The sequence below is a fragment of the Branchiostoma floridae genome, chromosome 1 (assembly GCF_000003815.2).
Source record: "Branchiostoma floridae strain S238N-H82 chromosome 1, Bfl_VNyyK, whole genome shotgun sequence".
In the NCBI taxonomy this organism is placed as follows: domain Eukaryota; kingdom Metazoa; phylum Chordata; class Leptocardii; order Amphioxiformes; family Branchiostomatidae; genus Branchiostoma; species Branchiostoma floridae.
The window spans coordinates 6,587,524-6,605,873 of NC_049979.1; the positions used below are offsets into that span (position 1 = coordinate 6,587,524).

At 38.7% G+C, this 18,350-nt stretch overlaps 1 protein-coding gene across 1 annotated transcript in view; it reads right to left on the reverse strand.

Annotated features, from left to right (window-relative positions):
* LOC118406899 (mitogen-activated protein kinase kinase kinase 10-like) overlaps positions 1–18,350 on the reverse strand; it is a 39,422-nt gene that overhangs the window by 13,868 nt on the left and 7,204 nt on the right. The window contains exons 2-4 of the mRNA XM_035807334.1: positions 5,230–5,410; positions 2,090–2,238; positions 1,129–1,304 (exon numbers count right to left, since the gene is read on the reverse strand). Of these exons, the coding sequence (XP_035663227.1) occupies positions 1,129–1,304; positions 2,090–2,238; positions 5,230–5,410 (506 nt within the window). The remainder of the gene's footprint in view (positions 1–1,128; positions 1,305–2,089; positions 2,239–5,229; positions 5,411–18,350) is intronic.

Below are 18,350 nucleotides of genomic sequence, written 5' to 3' on the forward strand. Positions count from 1 at the left end.
GTTTTGATTGCCGCGCGTGGTCGGTAAATTGATTGAAGTTGGCCGAAAAGATAGCGACATTCTGTGATAGTAAACAAGTATTTCCATGAGAATTATTAATCCGCACGGACCCTCGCAAAGAGAAATAATGCGGTTTGTCTGTCAAAGGCGCTTGAAAAGGTCTTTATTCTTTGCCGCGCGGAAGTTGTATCGCAAATTTTTCGATAATATTTTCATTAGATTTTCATGCTACTAGTACTAGTACTTAGTATCATTTTCCCACACATCGTCCACCGCGAATCTGAAGACAGCGCGGATTGGCCATTTGACCGAAACCGCGAATTTTAGGCGCCGCGGATCTAAAGAGACTTACAGTAACTTTGGAAAAAAAAGAAACTGTCTTGCTGTTTCTACTTATTACTTGATGTAGTTAAGTTTCCCTTTCTAATAGATGATGATCACTGAGCAACCGTACAGCGACCAAAATTGGATACGTGTGACCTTTCATCTTATAATGATGATACAACATGCAAAAGTCTGATTTAAAAAACAATGAAACACACAAAATTATTCTTTAGCAAGGAAATTTGTTGAGAAATCTGTTATATATTTGGTGGCCCAGCAGTTCCTCAGTAATCACAGCCTCCAGCAGAAAGGGGGTGTTATCAAACATTAGTATAGCAGTCAACGTGTTAGCAACTCCACTTAGAATTTATTGGACAATGAGGACATCTACCATTTCCAACCAGAACTGCAGACACCTATATAGACATAACTTCACACTAGACACATTGGCTTTGGGAGGACACATAGTCGTTACACCTTACCTTCTGTAGTGAATAAACTCCTACACATTAGAATAGAAGTCAATGTATGATCTACTCCACTACGAATCCATAGGACAATGAGGACTTTACCATTACCAAGTAGAGCTGCAGATACCTGCACATCACTTCACACGCCCTTCGCCCGATTCATCACAGTCACTCTAGAACCCATTCCTTAATTCGCTCATTAACTGATGTTAGCACCAAAAGGTTTGAATGTGCAGGTCTCCAGACGGATGGCAGAAGCAAATATAGCAGAGAACTGCTATCAGGATGGTACCCAGGCTACCAGCACAAACCATTAAATGCAATTGTATCTCACCTTCTCCTTCATCCTGAGCTCGTTGAACATCTGCTGGATCTCGTAGCGCCAGTCCTCCTGCATGTCGTGGAACGACTCCTGCGGCGTGTCCAGGAAGTCCGAGTTGGCGATGTTCTCCAGCTGAACCAGGATCTCGCGAAACGTCGGTCTCGCCCGCGAGTCGGGATGCCAACATTCTGGGGAGGAAGAATGCATCAATAAATCATTAAGAGCAGGGTTGGACAGGTTTTCTAAAGTTCACTAGTCCTATCGGGCGGGTACGCAAAAATTTACTTGCCTGAACCAAATTTTCACTTGCACAAAATTCAAATTACTTTTTTCTATGCATTTTTACTTCCAGCAATGGCTCTGGCTCTATTTTTCTGTGTTGAACAATGCTTGATACCCTGAACGTGAAAAGTAACAAGCATATCAAAATCTCGCTCATTGAAAAATCTTACTTGCCCTATCAGACAAGTGGGGTAAGACATGAGCTTGCCTGATTGGCTATTTCACTTGCCCAGGACACTAGGGCTAGTAGACTTGTCCCTGAAGAGTCAGTTCTTTTACCTTGGTTTACATGCCAATCACTACCAGGATTGACTTATTGACAACAAGATTTCCTTAAATGTTTAGTTCTGTGACTACCATTGAGCATTGATAAATTTAAAAACTCGTAAGTGGGCTTTTTTCCCAATGTACATTGTGTCTTTGACTTAGGCCCAGGGAAAGAAATGTTGTGATTTCTGTTTTAGTCCTGAAAAAATTGGGTTTGTTTTTTAAAAAGACTTTGGCCAAAACTCTAGTGATACAATACAGTTAACAAACTAAAACTGAAATGCAACACTTATAATTTCAATGTTAAACTTCTAGGGTTCACAAGTCTCTAGTCTAGAGTCCGCAGGTTTTTCTAGGATAAGTAGGGAAACAGGAAACACAACATTTTTTTTCTAGGCCTTTATACTCCCGAAAATGATTGTACCTTCCAACAGCTGAGAGAACGGAGCAGGACATGTTGACGGGATAGGCAGGGTCAGTTTGTTGACTGCCACACCGTACGCTACTGCAAGCCCATCGATCCCCTTGTATGGCACTTCTCCAGTCAGCAATTCCCACAACACAACCCCATAGCTGTGGACATGAAATAGGCTCTTATTAAACAACAACAACAACAACAAACAGACAGTTGGAGTTTGATCCATGATACAAGACAGCAATAGCTAATATACCCGGACGGGAGATCTGCCGTATCCTCGTCTTGTATTCAGTTATTCGAACGGGTATATCACCCCGTATAACCCCAACGTGTGTAAGCACGTCAACCGATGATGATGATAAATATACACGTACATACAGTACATACGTTTAGACGTAAAACATCAAAGATCTAGCTCCTGATCTTGCTATTTGCCTTTCCACAGTTCACCAACACTTTGTAAATGATGACATTTTGTCATGACCTTCAATCCAGTCTTTACATTTTAGATCATGTTATCAGATAGATTTGTTACAAATAACATTTTACTTTATTTGACTTTTTCTGTGGATGAACAAAATGTTTAAATTTCCAGCCAGAGTTCTGACATTCTGGAGGGATGACATCCATTCCACACAGCTGATATGCTGCTAATGAGACGTATCAAGTGCAGACTATTTCTAGCTGCAACCTGGTAGCAGGAGACATGGGGTAGGTGTGGTTGATGAACAAAATGTGTTTTCCTATGCTATTTATCATCATTTGATCCAATGTTAACTGATGGTTGTATTTTGGAAACTAAGAGTAAAATGGAATATCTTTAATATCTAAAAATAATCCAAGCAGATTTCATGCTTTGGACCTAAGACCTACAAAGTTGTCTTTTAAACAAGGTCAAAGGTAGGTCGCCTCACTGATAATAAAGATAAATTTGTTTAAGATATCTTTCTATATGGACAGTCAATGCTTTGAGACCATTGTTACAACATCAACGTAAAGCAAAAGAAGTTGACACCGCTGTACAGATATCTAGTTAGATAATCCCTGGCAGGCTCCAAGTCTGCATAATGGAATCTCCCAGTGTTTATGGGAGAATGAGTACTGTGGAGACCTGCTCCTTGCTCTACTGATAAGAGGTGTTGGGTTAGAGGTCAGTCCAGTAGACAGGGTCACCCAGGCCAATCCCTCTGCTGCATCATTACTAGACTAGGAACAGCACCATTGGGCTCACGTTTCCTCATTAATAGCCAGCAAAGACTGGACCTAAAGGGTGAGGGATTGAGGTCTATAGAATATGCAGGTCTGGTCTGAAAGGAGATACGACATTTAAGTCTATCAGGCTTTCAGATTTATAGGATATAGGAGAATTCTTTTTAACACAACCAGCAGGTACTTACCTTGCTTACGTTTCAATGTCTCTCACTTTCACAATGTATCTCTTTTAATGTCTCTCACCTTTGTCAGAGCTTCTGATGAAGGTGTCTGAGAGACATTGAAACGTAAGCAATGGAAGTACCTGCTGGTTGTGTAAAAAGAATTCTCCTACATCCTATATTCTACCAACCTGATGAAACTATTTTTGGTTTCAGATCTATGTTTCTGTTCTGTGACTGTAGTGTCCTAAGAAAGGTCTTATGATTTGCTTCAACCGGTGCATGGTGACTGGTACCTGACATTGTTAGTGACATGTTTTATAATACATCAACTGTTCTGAAGTGAATGATGACTCAATTCAAAATGGACGAAGTTGAAGAAAATCTAATGATCCCATAAATGCATGTCTTTGGGAGCATGCCTCATGGCAATGCTTTAGTTCAGAACAAGTGTAGAGGAAAAGATGACTGTAATTAAGCCCATTAGTTCCTATAGATTACAGGACTGTCTGGGAAAGCCTGCAATCTGGTGGAAGCAAAAATGGCATGCTGATTGCTGAAAAATGTTCAGACAAAATTCGGCAGCGTTGGAGCCATGCGTATACAAACAGTTTCCTATGTAAGATGTATTGGGTAAATTTCCTGTATGTAGTGGAGAGCTTCCTTCCATCAGGAGCTAAGTTCCTATCTGGACATTTCCTGGCTCGTTTCCTGTCATAATTCTCACCAACAAGCATGACATCATAAGAAGGCATCTGCCCTCTGTCTGCCCTTTGTCCCAAATGTCTTAACAGGGCACCAACTTTACTACCTACCAGCCACATCATTGCACCTACGATATTCTTTGCAAGCAGTACTTACAACTCCGCAAACCTCAACAACCGATACACCCACACAAAAATTTATGGCTTGCTTCACTATAGAACTTGACGTAGATCACATACAATGTCACTATACTGACTTTTGATGTTTTGTTTTTCTGTTATTAAATCCATAACAATGTATAACTCATAACAGGTAGAATTTCTTAAGCCAAGGTATCTTTCAGATGTTTCTAAGTGGAGTACTGTAAAAAAAGTGATAGCTGCTGGCAGGTAGTGTTGTCACTCATCAGAGTATTCTCTGTACACTGAACCTGTGTTATCCTCTCCATTAAACAGTAGTACCCCGAGAAAAGAGCCTTACCAATTACAGCAATAATTCCTGGTAAAACTTGATGTAATACTTAAGTCTGCATTCAACATTGTCGCTTCCTGCACACGTCACAGAGTACACTAAACACCTTGGACATTAGAGTGGAGTGAATGATTGGTATTGTTTTGAGTTTGCCATGACCCCCTAGCCACTCCTTGACACTCGACTGAGGTGAGGGATGTTTGCCCATTGACCTGTGTACACCTAAACACCCACCTTCTGTTTACCTTTGCTGCTGACTCAAAATTACAGGTACCTTCAGTAATTTTTATGGTTTACAAATACAGTGAAAAAATCCTTTTTTGTTTGCAGAATCTATCATTTTCAATTACTGTATAACTATGCTTCTGTGAATAGTTTCATCAGGTTGGTACATCACTGAAAAAAATAAGGTGACAGACGGTCGACAAGACGTCTGTGAGAATAAAGCAATGGTTGTGTAAAAAGAGTCCCTTTATTCTCTAACTACGCTAGTCCAAGGTTTACAACGCTGGCGTGTCACATTCTTTATCTTTGATTTAAAAACTAGAAAAGCAAAAGAATGAAGTTCATGGGGCAAAAATGTAAATAGAATCTTACCTCCATACGTCACTGCCTTTAGAAAATGTAGATGTTTTGATAACTTCGGGTGCCATCCATGCATACGTCCCAGCTGCACTCATACGGGTTGTTCTGTGCATCTCTCTCGCCAGACCAAAATCTGTGATCTTCAGCGTCTTCCTGAACAGGTTGTCGGATTGGATCCGCTCATCTAATAGAACTGGATAAAAAGATACAGAACAAAATTAGCAAATGGTAAATTTCAAGTCCTTAACAGAGTCATTTAAGATGTTTGTTCAATAATAGAATATCCTCGATCCCACAAACCCAAACTTTGAACACACATGTCACATTAATTAAGATACACAGAATGCAGATTATCACGCAGAATGTTGTACCACAGAATGTAATGGGTTATTGCACAACTGTAGGCTAACAGTACACAGGGAAAAGTTACCCTCACGTTCTTGAAAAGTACATTGTTTTTGACGCCTTTACCTTCAAAATGCTGTTCTCACTAATTATATGTTTAACATACACAATGTAGAAAAGCACCTTGTAATTATTCTTTCCTTTCCACTTTGTCTTAATTGATCTGACAGGGAACACTTTGTTCTATGTAGCTATCTTCCTACAAAAACAAACAACCGGACAGGGAACTGGACAACACACCTTTTGTTGTGAAACAAAATAGAACTGATTGATATGGTAGGATATGGTTATCTACTGACAGAGCTTTGTTCTGGCTGCATGTTGTGGGACTGTGTGGAAACTGAGACCTGGCAGGTGTGAAGTATAGCATGTGCCCCAACACATTAAACAGTCTGCACTTGTTTTATGTGAAGGTATGGCTTACATACATTGGCCATGTAAGATATAATTTTCCAACTGACATATTGCAGGTCATAATACGGGTATATACACTGTGGCAATAAAGCCGCATTTGGGGATTCATCAAGGAACTAAGAAGAAAAGGTACAGTGAGGAAGGCAAAGCTGTTCTCATATGAATAAATTCAACCAAAAGTATTCATATATTTGTTCCACTGTCTTACTCAATGATTCCTTGGGAGTTCAAGAAGATAAAAACGTAAGGAATAACTTCTGAGTGGTTTACATACATGTAGCTTACATGTTCGTACTTACACTACCAAAGGTCGTGCCATAAGTTATGCTGTCATGGATAAGAACAATTTAAAGTAAAGCTTGGAAAATGTCGACAATGAGTTACAGTAGGGCACTAATAGCATTAAGTTGTTGCGGTTGAACTTGAGGCTAGTTCTCCAAATAGATCAATCATAGATTACAAAGGGGAAAGCTTTCCTGTGACGTTCTGGACAAATTTCGTGTGGGTGGAACAATTGTGTGGGTAGAGTGTGACAATGCCCAGATGGCTACGGTGACTTCTCTCCAAACTTGTGTGACAAACTCAGCCGGAAGTCCTCTGAAACTGGACATAATGGACAGGAAGTGGAATGACCCAGACACAACCAGGAGGTTGGAAATACAAACTGTAGTAAGGAAACCACATCTGATAGCCAAGCATTAGCTGTGAGGTGAGACAAAGGAGGTGGATCACCGAGATATCTAATAGAGAGAAATCCCAACCATAAGAGACTTTGTTCCTGGTGTCAGCTCATGTTATACCACAAAAAACAATTCTTGATTTTTCCCTTACTAGGATGCTAAACTGAGCACAAGAAATATCACAGGTGGATTGGGATGTGAGGCTGATCTTTCAACTCTTGTAAGGGATTGGTTCCCAGAGCGTCCCACAAAGTATACTGTTGTACTAAAGTATTTGTAACCAGCAAACAGAAAGAATACTAGTAATACCAGTAACATGCTGCTCTATTTGTTACCATGTTGAAAATATGTATTCACACTGCTTAATTAACTTGCCCTTAAGACAGCACAACATGTACAGTTTGGTCTACTTTTACCTTCTCATTTTGTTTTTAAGAAAGAAGAGAAAAGCAAATAATAATACAGCCATGCTGCCTTTTGTGATTTACAACATCATGTGCTCACAACACGAGTTTTGACCTTTAGAAAATCATTTAGAAATCAGTTAGGCCAAGCCTAACAGGTAGGTCACAGTTTGGAAAGGTCAGCACATGTGAAGCACAACCAGAACAACAGATTTACCAAGATCCCAGACCAGTCAAGTGTGTCCGGTACCTGTATTGCAGAGTAAAGGTACCAAAGCCCGGGGGGATAAACTTGGTAGATATTAGATAGCTTCTAAGAAATCCTCAATTATGTGTGCTGACCTTCAAAATCCAAATCAATGATAGAAGTAGCTTGATTAAATTGTAATTGGAAGGAAAAGCACCTAGCACCTGAGTCATGTAGTTATAACAAACATATCAAACAGTTATGGCGCAATTGTTTGATTAATTCTTTTTTATTAACTGTTGCAGAGTCAATGTGGAAATGTACTTAATGCATATTGAAGTGAATAAACTGTGAAAAGGATTATTTTCCCACCAGCTGGTACAAAAATTACAACACTCTACTTGAGTTCAGGACCTGTGTAGGTGTGGGAGGAGGGCGTCAGAAGAATGAGGCCCAAAGGGTAGGACAGGCTCATTTGGAATAGGGTGTTGTATGGGAAGTGGATCTTGTACATTGTACATGTTCGAAAACATACATTTACATTCATACTTATTCCTTACATGAGACAACAGTATAGACTGACTTCTGGAGAAAATCACGGGAGATGTTTTATATACAGAAGAGCTTTATTGGTATATGGGCATGTTTAGTTGTCACCCATGTGCACTTGACTATCTATGGCCCCTGTCAACTTTGTGAGGGAGAGTTGATAGTGGGGGGAGGTGTGTGTGCGTGTATGTCATGCCAGCAGTGGCCTGGGTTATCTGCATTTTTGACTTTACTACACCCACATGCAACAAAGGAGGCCTGTCTATTTACCATACAGAACATGCAGTTATGTGTATAGGCAGGGAAGTTTCATCATTGCAAGAGTTTCAAAAAAAGTCTTGGAAGTTGTTTGGCATGGCTGAGGGATTTTGTTGGAATAGTCACTTTTCCTCAGAGCTACCATCTGTAATTCACTATGAGTATGAGTAATTGTCTAAATCCATCTGTGGCAGTGGTGGTGAATCATCAATTACTGATATGTCATGTTCATCTCTCATCATTGTATTTACGTAGATTTGCAATTCTATGTGGTTTTGTAACTTTAGGGATTGACAAGTCGGCCAGAAGACAGGTATACCACATGTACAGCATAACACGAAAACATTTGTTCAAAATAACAGCAGCCTTCATGCAACACTGGGCTAATTTCCATCACAAAGCCCAACCAGTTCAGAATGTTCCAAAAGGTTCAGCAGTGCACAGCTGATCCCTGGCAGCATTGCTTGCATGAACGACTTCTTTTTCACAACAGACTCACAATCACAAAATAACACAACACAACATCTAAGAAATACATGTACACTGCAAACTTGTACATGAGCCAGAAATTACAACCATACATAGTGATAAAAGATATATGTATATGGTGTACGACAGATCAAGTTCATCATGAACAGCACTCCTGCCAAACATATATCTCTAGTGTTAGGACCAGATGGCAGACTTTGGCACACTATGAAGGTTATACTTTTGTTTTTATTACAAGCACTCATTTATATTCTAACTTAAGAACCAAGTATATAATCAGTTGGGGATCAAAGCAGTTTTTCTATCAAAATACATGTACTTCAGACCATAGAGCACCTGAGAACACAGACCAGGTTTCCCCTGAGAGCAGACACAGATGTGCCATCCCCTCCCCCCAGCTGGGACCAGCGTTACCAATCACACTCCCAGATGAACACAGTCTATAAACCCATTACCCCAGACTGGGGCTCAATGGTTCATACACTGGTGCCAATGGCCTGGTGGACGGGCGCTAATTGCACTTATCATCCCTGTCCAGACACAGTTTAGATTGGGGCCAGTTCAACTTTAGTTCTCAGATGACAGTTTCTGGGCCTCACCTCACCTCTGATCAGATATTGGGACACAATCTGGCTGTTTGTTCCCAGATTAGACTGATTTAGAGTGAAAAAAGACTATAGCTCATCAACATAGGAATAATACAAATGTTTCATCAACATAAATCTATCAGGGACTTTTTGCTTTGGAATAAAATGAATATTAGATCTATTCCGTGGAAAGAAGACTCCACAGGAATTATCTTCTTCACAAAAAACTTTTCAGTTCTAATAATGCTGTGTTGTTATAACATATTTTCTTCATGTTTTCTTGGAAGGGCAGCAATCTCAAAACATTCTTTTGTCATTCTCTATCAGCTAGTTAGTGACCTGCTGAATAATATTTGCATACATGATGTGGACATGTGACAATTTAGCAATAGCACAGAATGACTCTTCATTTGTCCCTTCATGCGATCACAACAACAGCTCAGGTGGTCATGTTTGTGTTAGCCAACCGGCCTGGAATGTTTTCCTGATAAAACCTCCATCACATTGTACACAGTCTGTGGACATTGGTTTTTATGATGCCACACTAGAACATGCCTGTATTCTTACCTACTTCCTGAAATGCTCAAAGGATGGACAGGTTCACACATGCCATGAATATTTCAATAAAGAAAGCATTACATCACCAACTTGCTACTCTCTATTTACCGACTTAGCAAGATTTAAGAAGTTGTTGTACAAGCCCAATGCTTCTCATATAGATTAGGGTTGTTCCAATTAGACATAAAAATAGGGAAAGAGCAATATTGCAGTTTGACTACATATAAAACCCGACTTCTTTTCTAATGTGCCCTGCCTTTATTTGTTGTTTGATATTTCACCAAGTCAGCACATTTTATCAGTTGGTATGGTTTTCGGAAAGGCTGACTGGGATATCTTACAGTTAAGTTACACAAAATGACCAGGTCAAGAGGAGTGGCCTAGTAAATGACTTGTGATACCTGTCTACTGAAATTCCCTGAAACAGCACCCTGGACTGAATGGAAAGTAGCCCCACTATTGTTGTCCATGCATCTATGCTTCCTGTTCTAAAGGTAAATATTGGACAAAGCAACAGAAAGAGCAGGGGGGCAAGAAAGGGTCAGCATACACCCCCACAAAATCTGGTACCACTACCAGCTAATATCTCTGCTGAGAAAACTTCTATCATTGTTACTGGCACGAGGAATTGACAGTCTTAATCCTTTAATGACATGTAGCATGGACTTTGACATTTAGCCCTATATAGTGTTATTAACTAGTGCTATTGACTAAAATTGAGCAAGTGCTGAAATTTGAGTATGTTGTTGTTGTTCAATATGGAGTCAACCTGCACTACAAATAACCAACCTAAAAACATGACCTGTCCATGGAACCCAAAATGACCTTCCCCTGACCCCTAACCTTGCTATAGATACCACCTGTCCACAAAGACCACCTTTACAATGCTGCACCATCATTGCTAGGCTCCCAAGTCAGCACCTTTGTTTTGCTATCAATCAATAAAAATAATTAAGCTGACTACTGGAGGCTGTAAACAGTGGAGTTCTAGGTATAAATGTCAAAACACTGCTTTTGCACAGTATGCTAAGTCACCCTTTTAGTAGTAGTAATACTAGTATGACATTACCTTGTTGTGTTGACATGAATCTGAAGATACTTACAATAGCGTCACCATTTTTTATCATAAACCTTTTTTTTAATAAAGGCTGGGTCTATAACTTATAGTATAAGGTCTACTAGAAATGTAATATGAATGTACCATCTATATGTTGCTAAAAGTTACTACATAACTCCATAATAACAATAAGTAACCCACTCATGTCTACGTATGTGAGCTTAGGCTAAGATAATTAAGATAGCATTTATAGTTGTGGTATTTGGGCAATGTGTATACAACAAACACTTATTCTCATCAAGGACTGAGGAATGTTAATGACATTGCCCAACTATTATCCTAGCAAGGACATCTACCTTTCATCACATGCTCTGGTATACTTGCTCAAGCATGCTTTAAATCCATGATTCACATGTACAGTTGGACAGGAAATGCCTGGCCCTGAATGGCGTCTGCCAGTCGATCAACACACCTATTGTCTGTGTCTATCTGCTGCCACGCCAGGTATGCTGAGACACTACAACAGCCCTGTCCAGGTACTACACAGTGTCCAAACATTTCAAGACAACACTTGAAGTAAAACGTAATCACTATCCACCACGTCATGTTCAAAGTTGCTTTTTTTTTAAAGATAAATGTATCTACGAGTATGACAATGTGTCAGCCACCTGTTAAACATATACTTTGCCTCTCAGTTTCACATGTCCCCCCCCTTCTTTCATATCTTGATTTATGAAATGTCAATGTTAACAACAAATCTTTCATACTTATGCCTACTTCCCTAGCATTAGACATTTCTTTGTACAGATAAATACTACACTATTAGCTATCAACAAAAGCTGTAAAGTTTACTTGTTCAAATAGGATGTAGCTAATGAAGGACAATCCAACTCCTGCCTTTATATATAAGATATATTATTATTTCCAAATGATGACGTATTTAAGTTGTATGCAGTCCTTATCACCTACTGTTACCCTTAGTTCAAATATTTGCAATATTAGACAGGTTACAGGTAGGAATGTGACAAAGCTTATTAGCTATAACTGTAATACTGAATACTTGGAATTCCTCTGGCTCAAAGTGCAAATATTTCTGGTCAATTACAAGCTTCAACAGAAAGGTTAAAACCCTCTCATTACGCACAACTATGCATATATTTTCCATTACACCTTCTCAGTAGTATTCAAAAGGCTTTTTATCAGTATCACAGATAAAAATTTGACCCACCAATCCTAAAAACAGAGGCAGGGTAGAACACACGTTTAGAACACAAGCTATTGAGTATGCAAATTTTAGTCCTATTGGAACCTACACTATAACTAGAAAGGCCGGCATTTGCTTAGGAGCAAATACAGCATATTGCAATCCATCTTCATCCTTGGAAAAATTCAACAATTGAAGTAATGTTTGCTCAAAGGGAAAATGAAGTACTGTGGGCACTTAAAGCTTGTCCTACACACCTTCATGCCGAATTGTAGGTCATTTGGTTTCAATATAAGGGCATAGGAGCCACAAATATACATTTTTTAGCTAGAAATGGCTAAAAATCCCAAAATAACTCATTTTATAAGTGCTCTTTGAAGAAAGTGTTGATGGGGTCCTGTTGTCATATGTCCAAATTACCATTGTACCAAATTTCAGGTCATTTGATTTACATACAAGGGCATAGAAGCCAAAAATATACATTTTTAGTCAAAAATGACTGAAAACCCCAAAATAACTAATTTTTTAAGTGATCTATGAAGAAAGTGTTGATGGGGTCCTGTGAGCATATGTTCAATGCACCTCTGTACCAAATTTCAGGTCATTTGGTTTCAATACAAGGGCATAGGAGCATAAAATATACATTTTTAGTCAAAAATGGCCAAAAAACCTAAAATAACTTATTTTTGGAGTAAACAATGAATAAAGCGTTGATGGGGTTCTGTGGTCATATATCAAACGCACCTATGTACCAAATTTCAGGTCATTTGGTTTTAATACAAGGGCATAGGAGCCAAAAATATACATTTTTAGTTAAAAATGGCCAAAAAAACTAAAATAACTAATTTTTGAAGTGGTCTATGAAGAAAGTGTTGATGGTTTTTTGTGCTCATATGTCCAATGCACCTCTGTACCAAATTTCAGGTCATTAGCTTGTAATACCAGGGCACAGGGGCCCAAAATATACATATTTTGTCTAAAAATGACCAAAAACCCTAAATATCATAAATTCTAAGGCTTCTATCAAGAAAGTGAAAAAAACGTCTGGGGGTATTTGCTATTTCTACCACCCTGCCAAATTTCAGCTCATTTGGTCAAAAAATGAAAAAATTAATCCCATTTGTAGATTTGACAGGAGGAGAAGAAGAAGAAACACAGGAAAGACAATATATTGCAATCCCATACTATGTATGGATTGCAATATAAAAAGGCATAAATAAATGCGAACTTCTTGGAAATGCACCTTCTAGACAAATGCGTCTCAGTTACTGCTCACGTGTACAATTTAAAACATTCCATCAGGTCCCCAGTATTTTGAGTTATAAAGTGAACAATGTATTACAGGTTAACAAAGACAGGTACTCAGTGGCTCCAGGTGGGGCCTGGGTCATTCTTGTTGAAATAACAAAGACCAATGGAATGCTTGGTGTCCTGCTACAAGCAAAATAAGAGTTGGGCCTTCAATGATGATCATTAAAGTACCTTGTCACTGTTACCTTATGCAAACTACATGCATACCAAGCTTTGTACATGTACCTGAGATGGTACAGGAGAGTTTCAACTTACATGAGTGATACTCGAGTTGCTCATTTCACTATTCAAACATCTGAGATGAGAGGTTTAAATCAGTTCAGTACTGTTCTACATAAGAACCAAAAGAACAACTAGCCATTGTAAATGTATACAACACTGCACATGACATGTTTGGGCAGAAATGGCAAGTTTTGCTAAACTGATACTGAAGATGTTGAACTGGCACCAGCAAGTGTTAGCAGTCCAGCTTCGTATGGGAATTCCCCAGCCTTTGTACTAGGGGACAATGCTCCTCAGTCTCCTAAGTACCACTTGGAAACTGAAAATAGCTTGTACAGGTTTAATGTATATTGTCTACAGAAGAGCTTACATCATAGACAAGTAAGGGACAGACCATGATAATATTGGAGAGAAGAGGTTTTGTGAAAATGAAGCGGACTGCATAGAATTATTAGAAATTAGAAAAGGACAACAATCTTAAATAAAGGCCATTTGAAAAAATATATATGCAAACTGCCCCCCCCCCCCCCAAATTTTTTTTTTTATAAAGAACATGAAAATAAATTTCTACACCCACTGATCTTTCCTAGTGATCATAGGCATATAACTAACAGACAGTATATCTATTAAAAGGCAGATATTGTTGTCAAGCAAAATATAGTATCCTAGGGAACCTCTCCTCATGCATAATAGAATGCCACTTGTAGCCTGTAGACCTACACTGTAGTATAAACAAACTATTAAAGAAAACCTGGCAATGACAACATCATTTCAAACTGATCATTTGTGACAAACACATATGTAGATCTATATATAACAGTTATTAATTACATAAAAACCTAGCACAAGTGATAACAGTCCTTCAAACTTTGCTTTCTTTTTCCTTTACCCCTAACTTCTAGGCGACACTGACCCCCTTCCTGGACAAATAACTCCAATTTTGAATACCTTGAGGACATTGACCCTGCCGACCATTCTCAGAGGGAAATCCTGCCTGCTGTTTATACCACCTCAGGTGCCTGTTATGGAAACTTACGAACCAGCTCAGCTCTGTCATACTAATGCCCATTGACGGGATAAAAATATTAATTTTGTATAGATACAAGATCTACTTTCAACGGTTGAACCAATACTTAATACCAAGCCCAAACTTTTGAAATAAAAGTTTCCAGTCTCTTGCATTCCACTCTAATACCAAAATACAAGTGGAGAACAATTACACCGTAGCAACAAGTTCTGCATCACATCACTGCACAATAGATTATCATTATCTTTATCATTATCACGATATCTGATAGACTGGATGTTTGACATCTGTATACAAATGTGTAAAATTGTCTTTCACTAGTCTCAGGTTACTATACAAAGTAGCCAATCAGAAAAGACATCAGTAATTTCATTGTGTTGCTTTCCTCTGTGCTTTTCGTTATAACTTTAAATATAACCCAAGTTATTGAACTTTGATTGAAGCTCTTTCTTAGAATTTCACTGGTTAAAAATAGCCACCACCACCCTCCCCTACGACCAGTACCTGGTGGCTTCTGGGAAAGCAGAAGGTGTTACAAAAACAAAGCTGTAGTTTGTTTATAGTAGACAAGAATCAACCAATGTAGGTCTGGTGGGGGTGTTCCCTAAAATGACTGCAACTGGATGGATTTTTCTGAAGACAATCAGACACTTTCCAGGAAAAATAGACAACAAACCCGTCAATTCCGAGACACCGCTAGGGTCTTTGTTGCCTTTGTTTATGGTAGATTTTAATTGTTTGTAAGTAAGAACCATTTTTACAGCTTACATCAATTAGATAGTAATCTGAACCTATTCAAAATGTATTAAAAAAAAGTGCGGTGTCTCGGAATTGACTCTAGAAAGTCTGGGATGGATAATAGCTAATAACAGGAGAGAAGGACAAAAGCCACACAGTAGACCGTTGTGATGTTCCTTCGCCTCATTCATCTACAGATTACATCTCCTTAAAGTGGTCCACTTGGCAAAAGAATACCATTATCCATGAGTACCACTCACAGATTCCATGAGACATGTGTAGGAGATGTATCTACTGAGATGGTTGGGGTTGGAGATAGAGGAAAACTTACTAAGCAGCTTCAAAACATATAACGTTTACAGCAGTACTGGTATCAAGCACAATTCACATGCTGATATCACCCTCCTACTACTGTACTTCAAGATACTGAATGAGTGGTATCAGGAGTAAAGCCTTGAGCAGTATGTGCCTGAGGAGAAATGTAAGTAAGTCATTCAATGGCATGTTTATATTGCATCCTCAGGGATATAACACAGTACTAAGTGTGGTTATCAAGCCTGCCAATTAAAACTTCTAGAGGGAATGTTGATGAAGGTCAGATATGCAGGTAATAAGATACGCCAAATAGCAATTCTTCTGGAGTGTCAATATACCATGATTACTTGGAGACGTTTCAAGGTAATCAAGGACTCAGGCAAAATCAATCCCCTTGAAAAATCATTTCTTTCTTTCTAAAACGTGATACTAATGTGGACCTTGACTTGCAATGATTTCTTCTGTCTGTGACGAGAAAGGGTAATAAACTGTGTACTTTGTTTCCTGGTTCTATTTCTGGTTTCCTGTCGAAAAGAGCTAGGGGGAATGTCCCTGGTACAATATGAACTTGTATAAACTACATATCATCTGTCTTTCCTGTCACAACCAGTAGAAGATTAAGCGCCAAGCCATGAAGTTATGTCACTTTTTATACAAGACAATGTGCAATCCAACATACATACTGAACAATGTAGTGAAAGGATGCTTTTTTCTTTGTCCAACTCCAAGAACCAAAGAATGAGCTTAATCGTGCCTATCAAGAATGAAGTTCAAATCTTTCCATTAGCCACTTGCACCAGACAGACGCTCCCAAAATATCCAGCATTAACTCTACATGATCAAGGTCGAAGGACAGGAATTCCAACAGCTGAAATTTCAGAAATGGGTCTGTCTTGTTTGGCCATCTGTGGCAGAGGGTTCTAAGGTAACATAAACATAGCCGACAACGTTTGCTGGACAAGGTTGTTCCTAGTCTTGCAATGTAGCATAGCGTAGCTATTTTTAGATACATTTCTTGACTGTAAGTAACAAATGGGACATTTCTTCACTTTATGATTTGGCAAAACTAAATTCTAGCACTACATGCCAAATGATGCTTTTGTCTTAAGCATAATTCAAAAGTGAAAATATCCAACTGCTTATCTTACAATACATATCTTATAATGTGTGCTCCCAAATATGTATCAACATATCCTTCGTACTTTTCTGCAATCTGATGCTTTGGAACAATGTTCTTCAAGGCACTAAAATGCAAGTTGCTAGCTTTAAAGTTTACATGACTGCTGGACAGTCTTGGGTGAGGGAAAAGTTCTAAATAAGAACAGAATTGACCTGTACAGGAGACTCAAAAAGCTGTGTAAGGTGATACCTGGGTAAAAACAAACTCCAGCCTGTGAGGGACACCTTGTGGCACAAGGCTATTCCTGAATCCAGGCACTGTAGTGGAACCCTTGGTCAGGGCGGCGCAGCCAAAACATTTCTTCCAAATTCCTCCATAGATGTCTTGACAGCTTCTCTCACAGAACAACATTATTCTGACCTCCAGTTAGTTCTTCAAACTTCAAAGCTATCACCTGTCATACATGTAAGTAAAACAACCCACACATCCTTCTATATTTCCATGCTGGGTTCTATTTTGTTTACAAACTACCTGTGAGATTATAAATGTGTGGAGGGAATACTACTGTGTTTATTCATAAAAAGTTAGCGTCATAAAATAATACCAGTACCAGAACTTCAAATAGAAGTATTTTCAATCAGTACCTACATTACATTTGCATTATGATGGTTATGACATGTCTTCATATATTAGCCCTGTGGTGCTACATGTAGATGAGTGTAGTAGGACATAATGCATTAATGCCCCTGCAATGCTGGAATTTAGCAGCATGGAATTTTTATGCAGCTCTGTAAATAAACATAATTCTTTAGACAAGCAAAGAGAAAGTAACTGAGACAGTGAGAGAAACACCTTTTTGTTTCCACGACAACACACAATACTACATATAGTATTTTACATTTATGACAATTCTAATTTGGAATAGACAATTACATTCATAATGGGATTTAGACTCCAAACAAAGTTATAACTAGCACAGTACTTTTATACTCTACTGACAATTTGTTTTCACTTTGTTCCTCCAATTTCCAGGTTTTACTTTACATTGCAGAAGAACCTACAACCTGTCAATATGATTCCTCCCCGACCTCGGAATACCTTAGGAATCACCCAGATCCAACCGGTGTTGAAATGGCTGTTGCCAGGAATTTTGTGGATAGTTCTTCAAATATGAACCACCCTGTGAAAATAGGCAGAGTTTGCCTTCGTAATCTGGAGCCTGCATGCCCCAGTTATCCCTGATCCTGTGTTACATGCTATACGGGACTGGCAAGGCACAAATTCTTCAGATGGAATTTTCTTCCAGATCAAAAGAGTGTATTTACATTACCAAGTGGTTGCCCACTACATAGCTGGATCTATCTTAATGCTACCAACTTACAACTTACCAACTTACAGTAAAGAGTGTGAACATCCTGTGTTTAAATAGCAAGGAAGGATAATAGAACTGTTAACTTTGGTTGTTCTAGACATGTAAAAATGTGCAATTTGCAACAAAATCTCATTGGCTTAAAGCTGCAATGTTGTTATTTAAAAGAGAATTCCATGAATCATTAAAGCTGATAGAAATAGATGGTCGGAGATAAAATGAATCTAAGTTCTAACAAC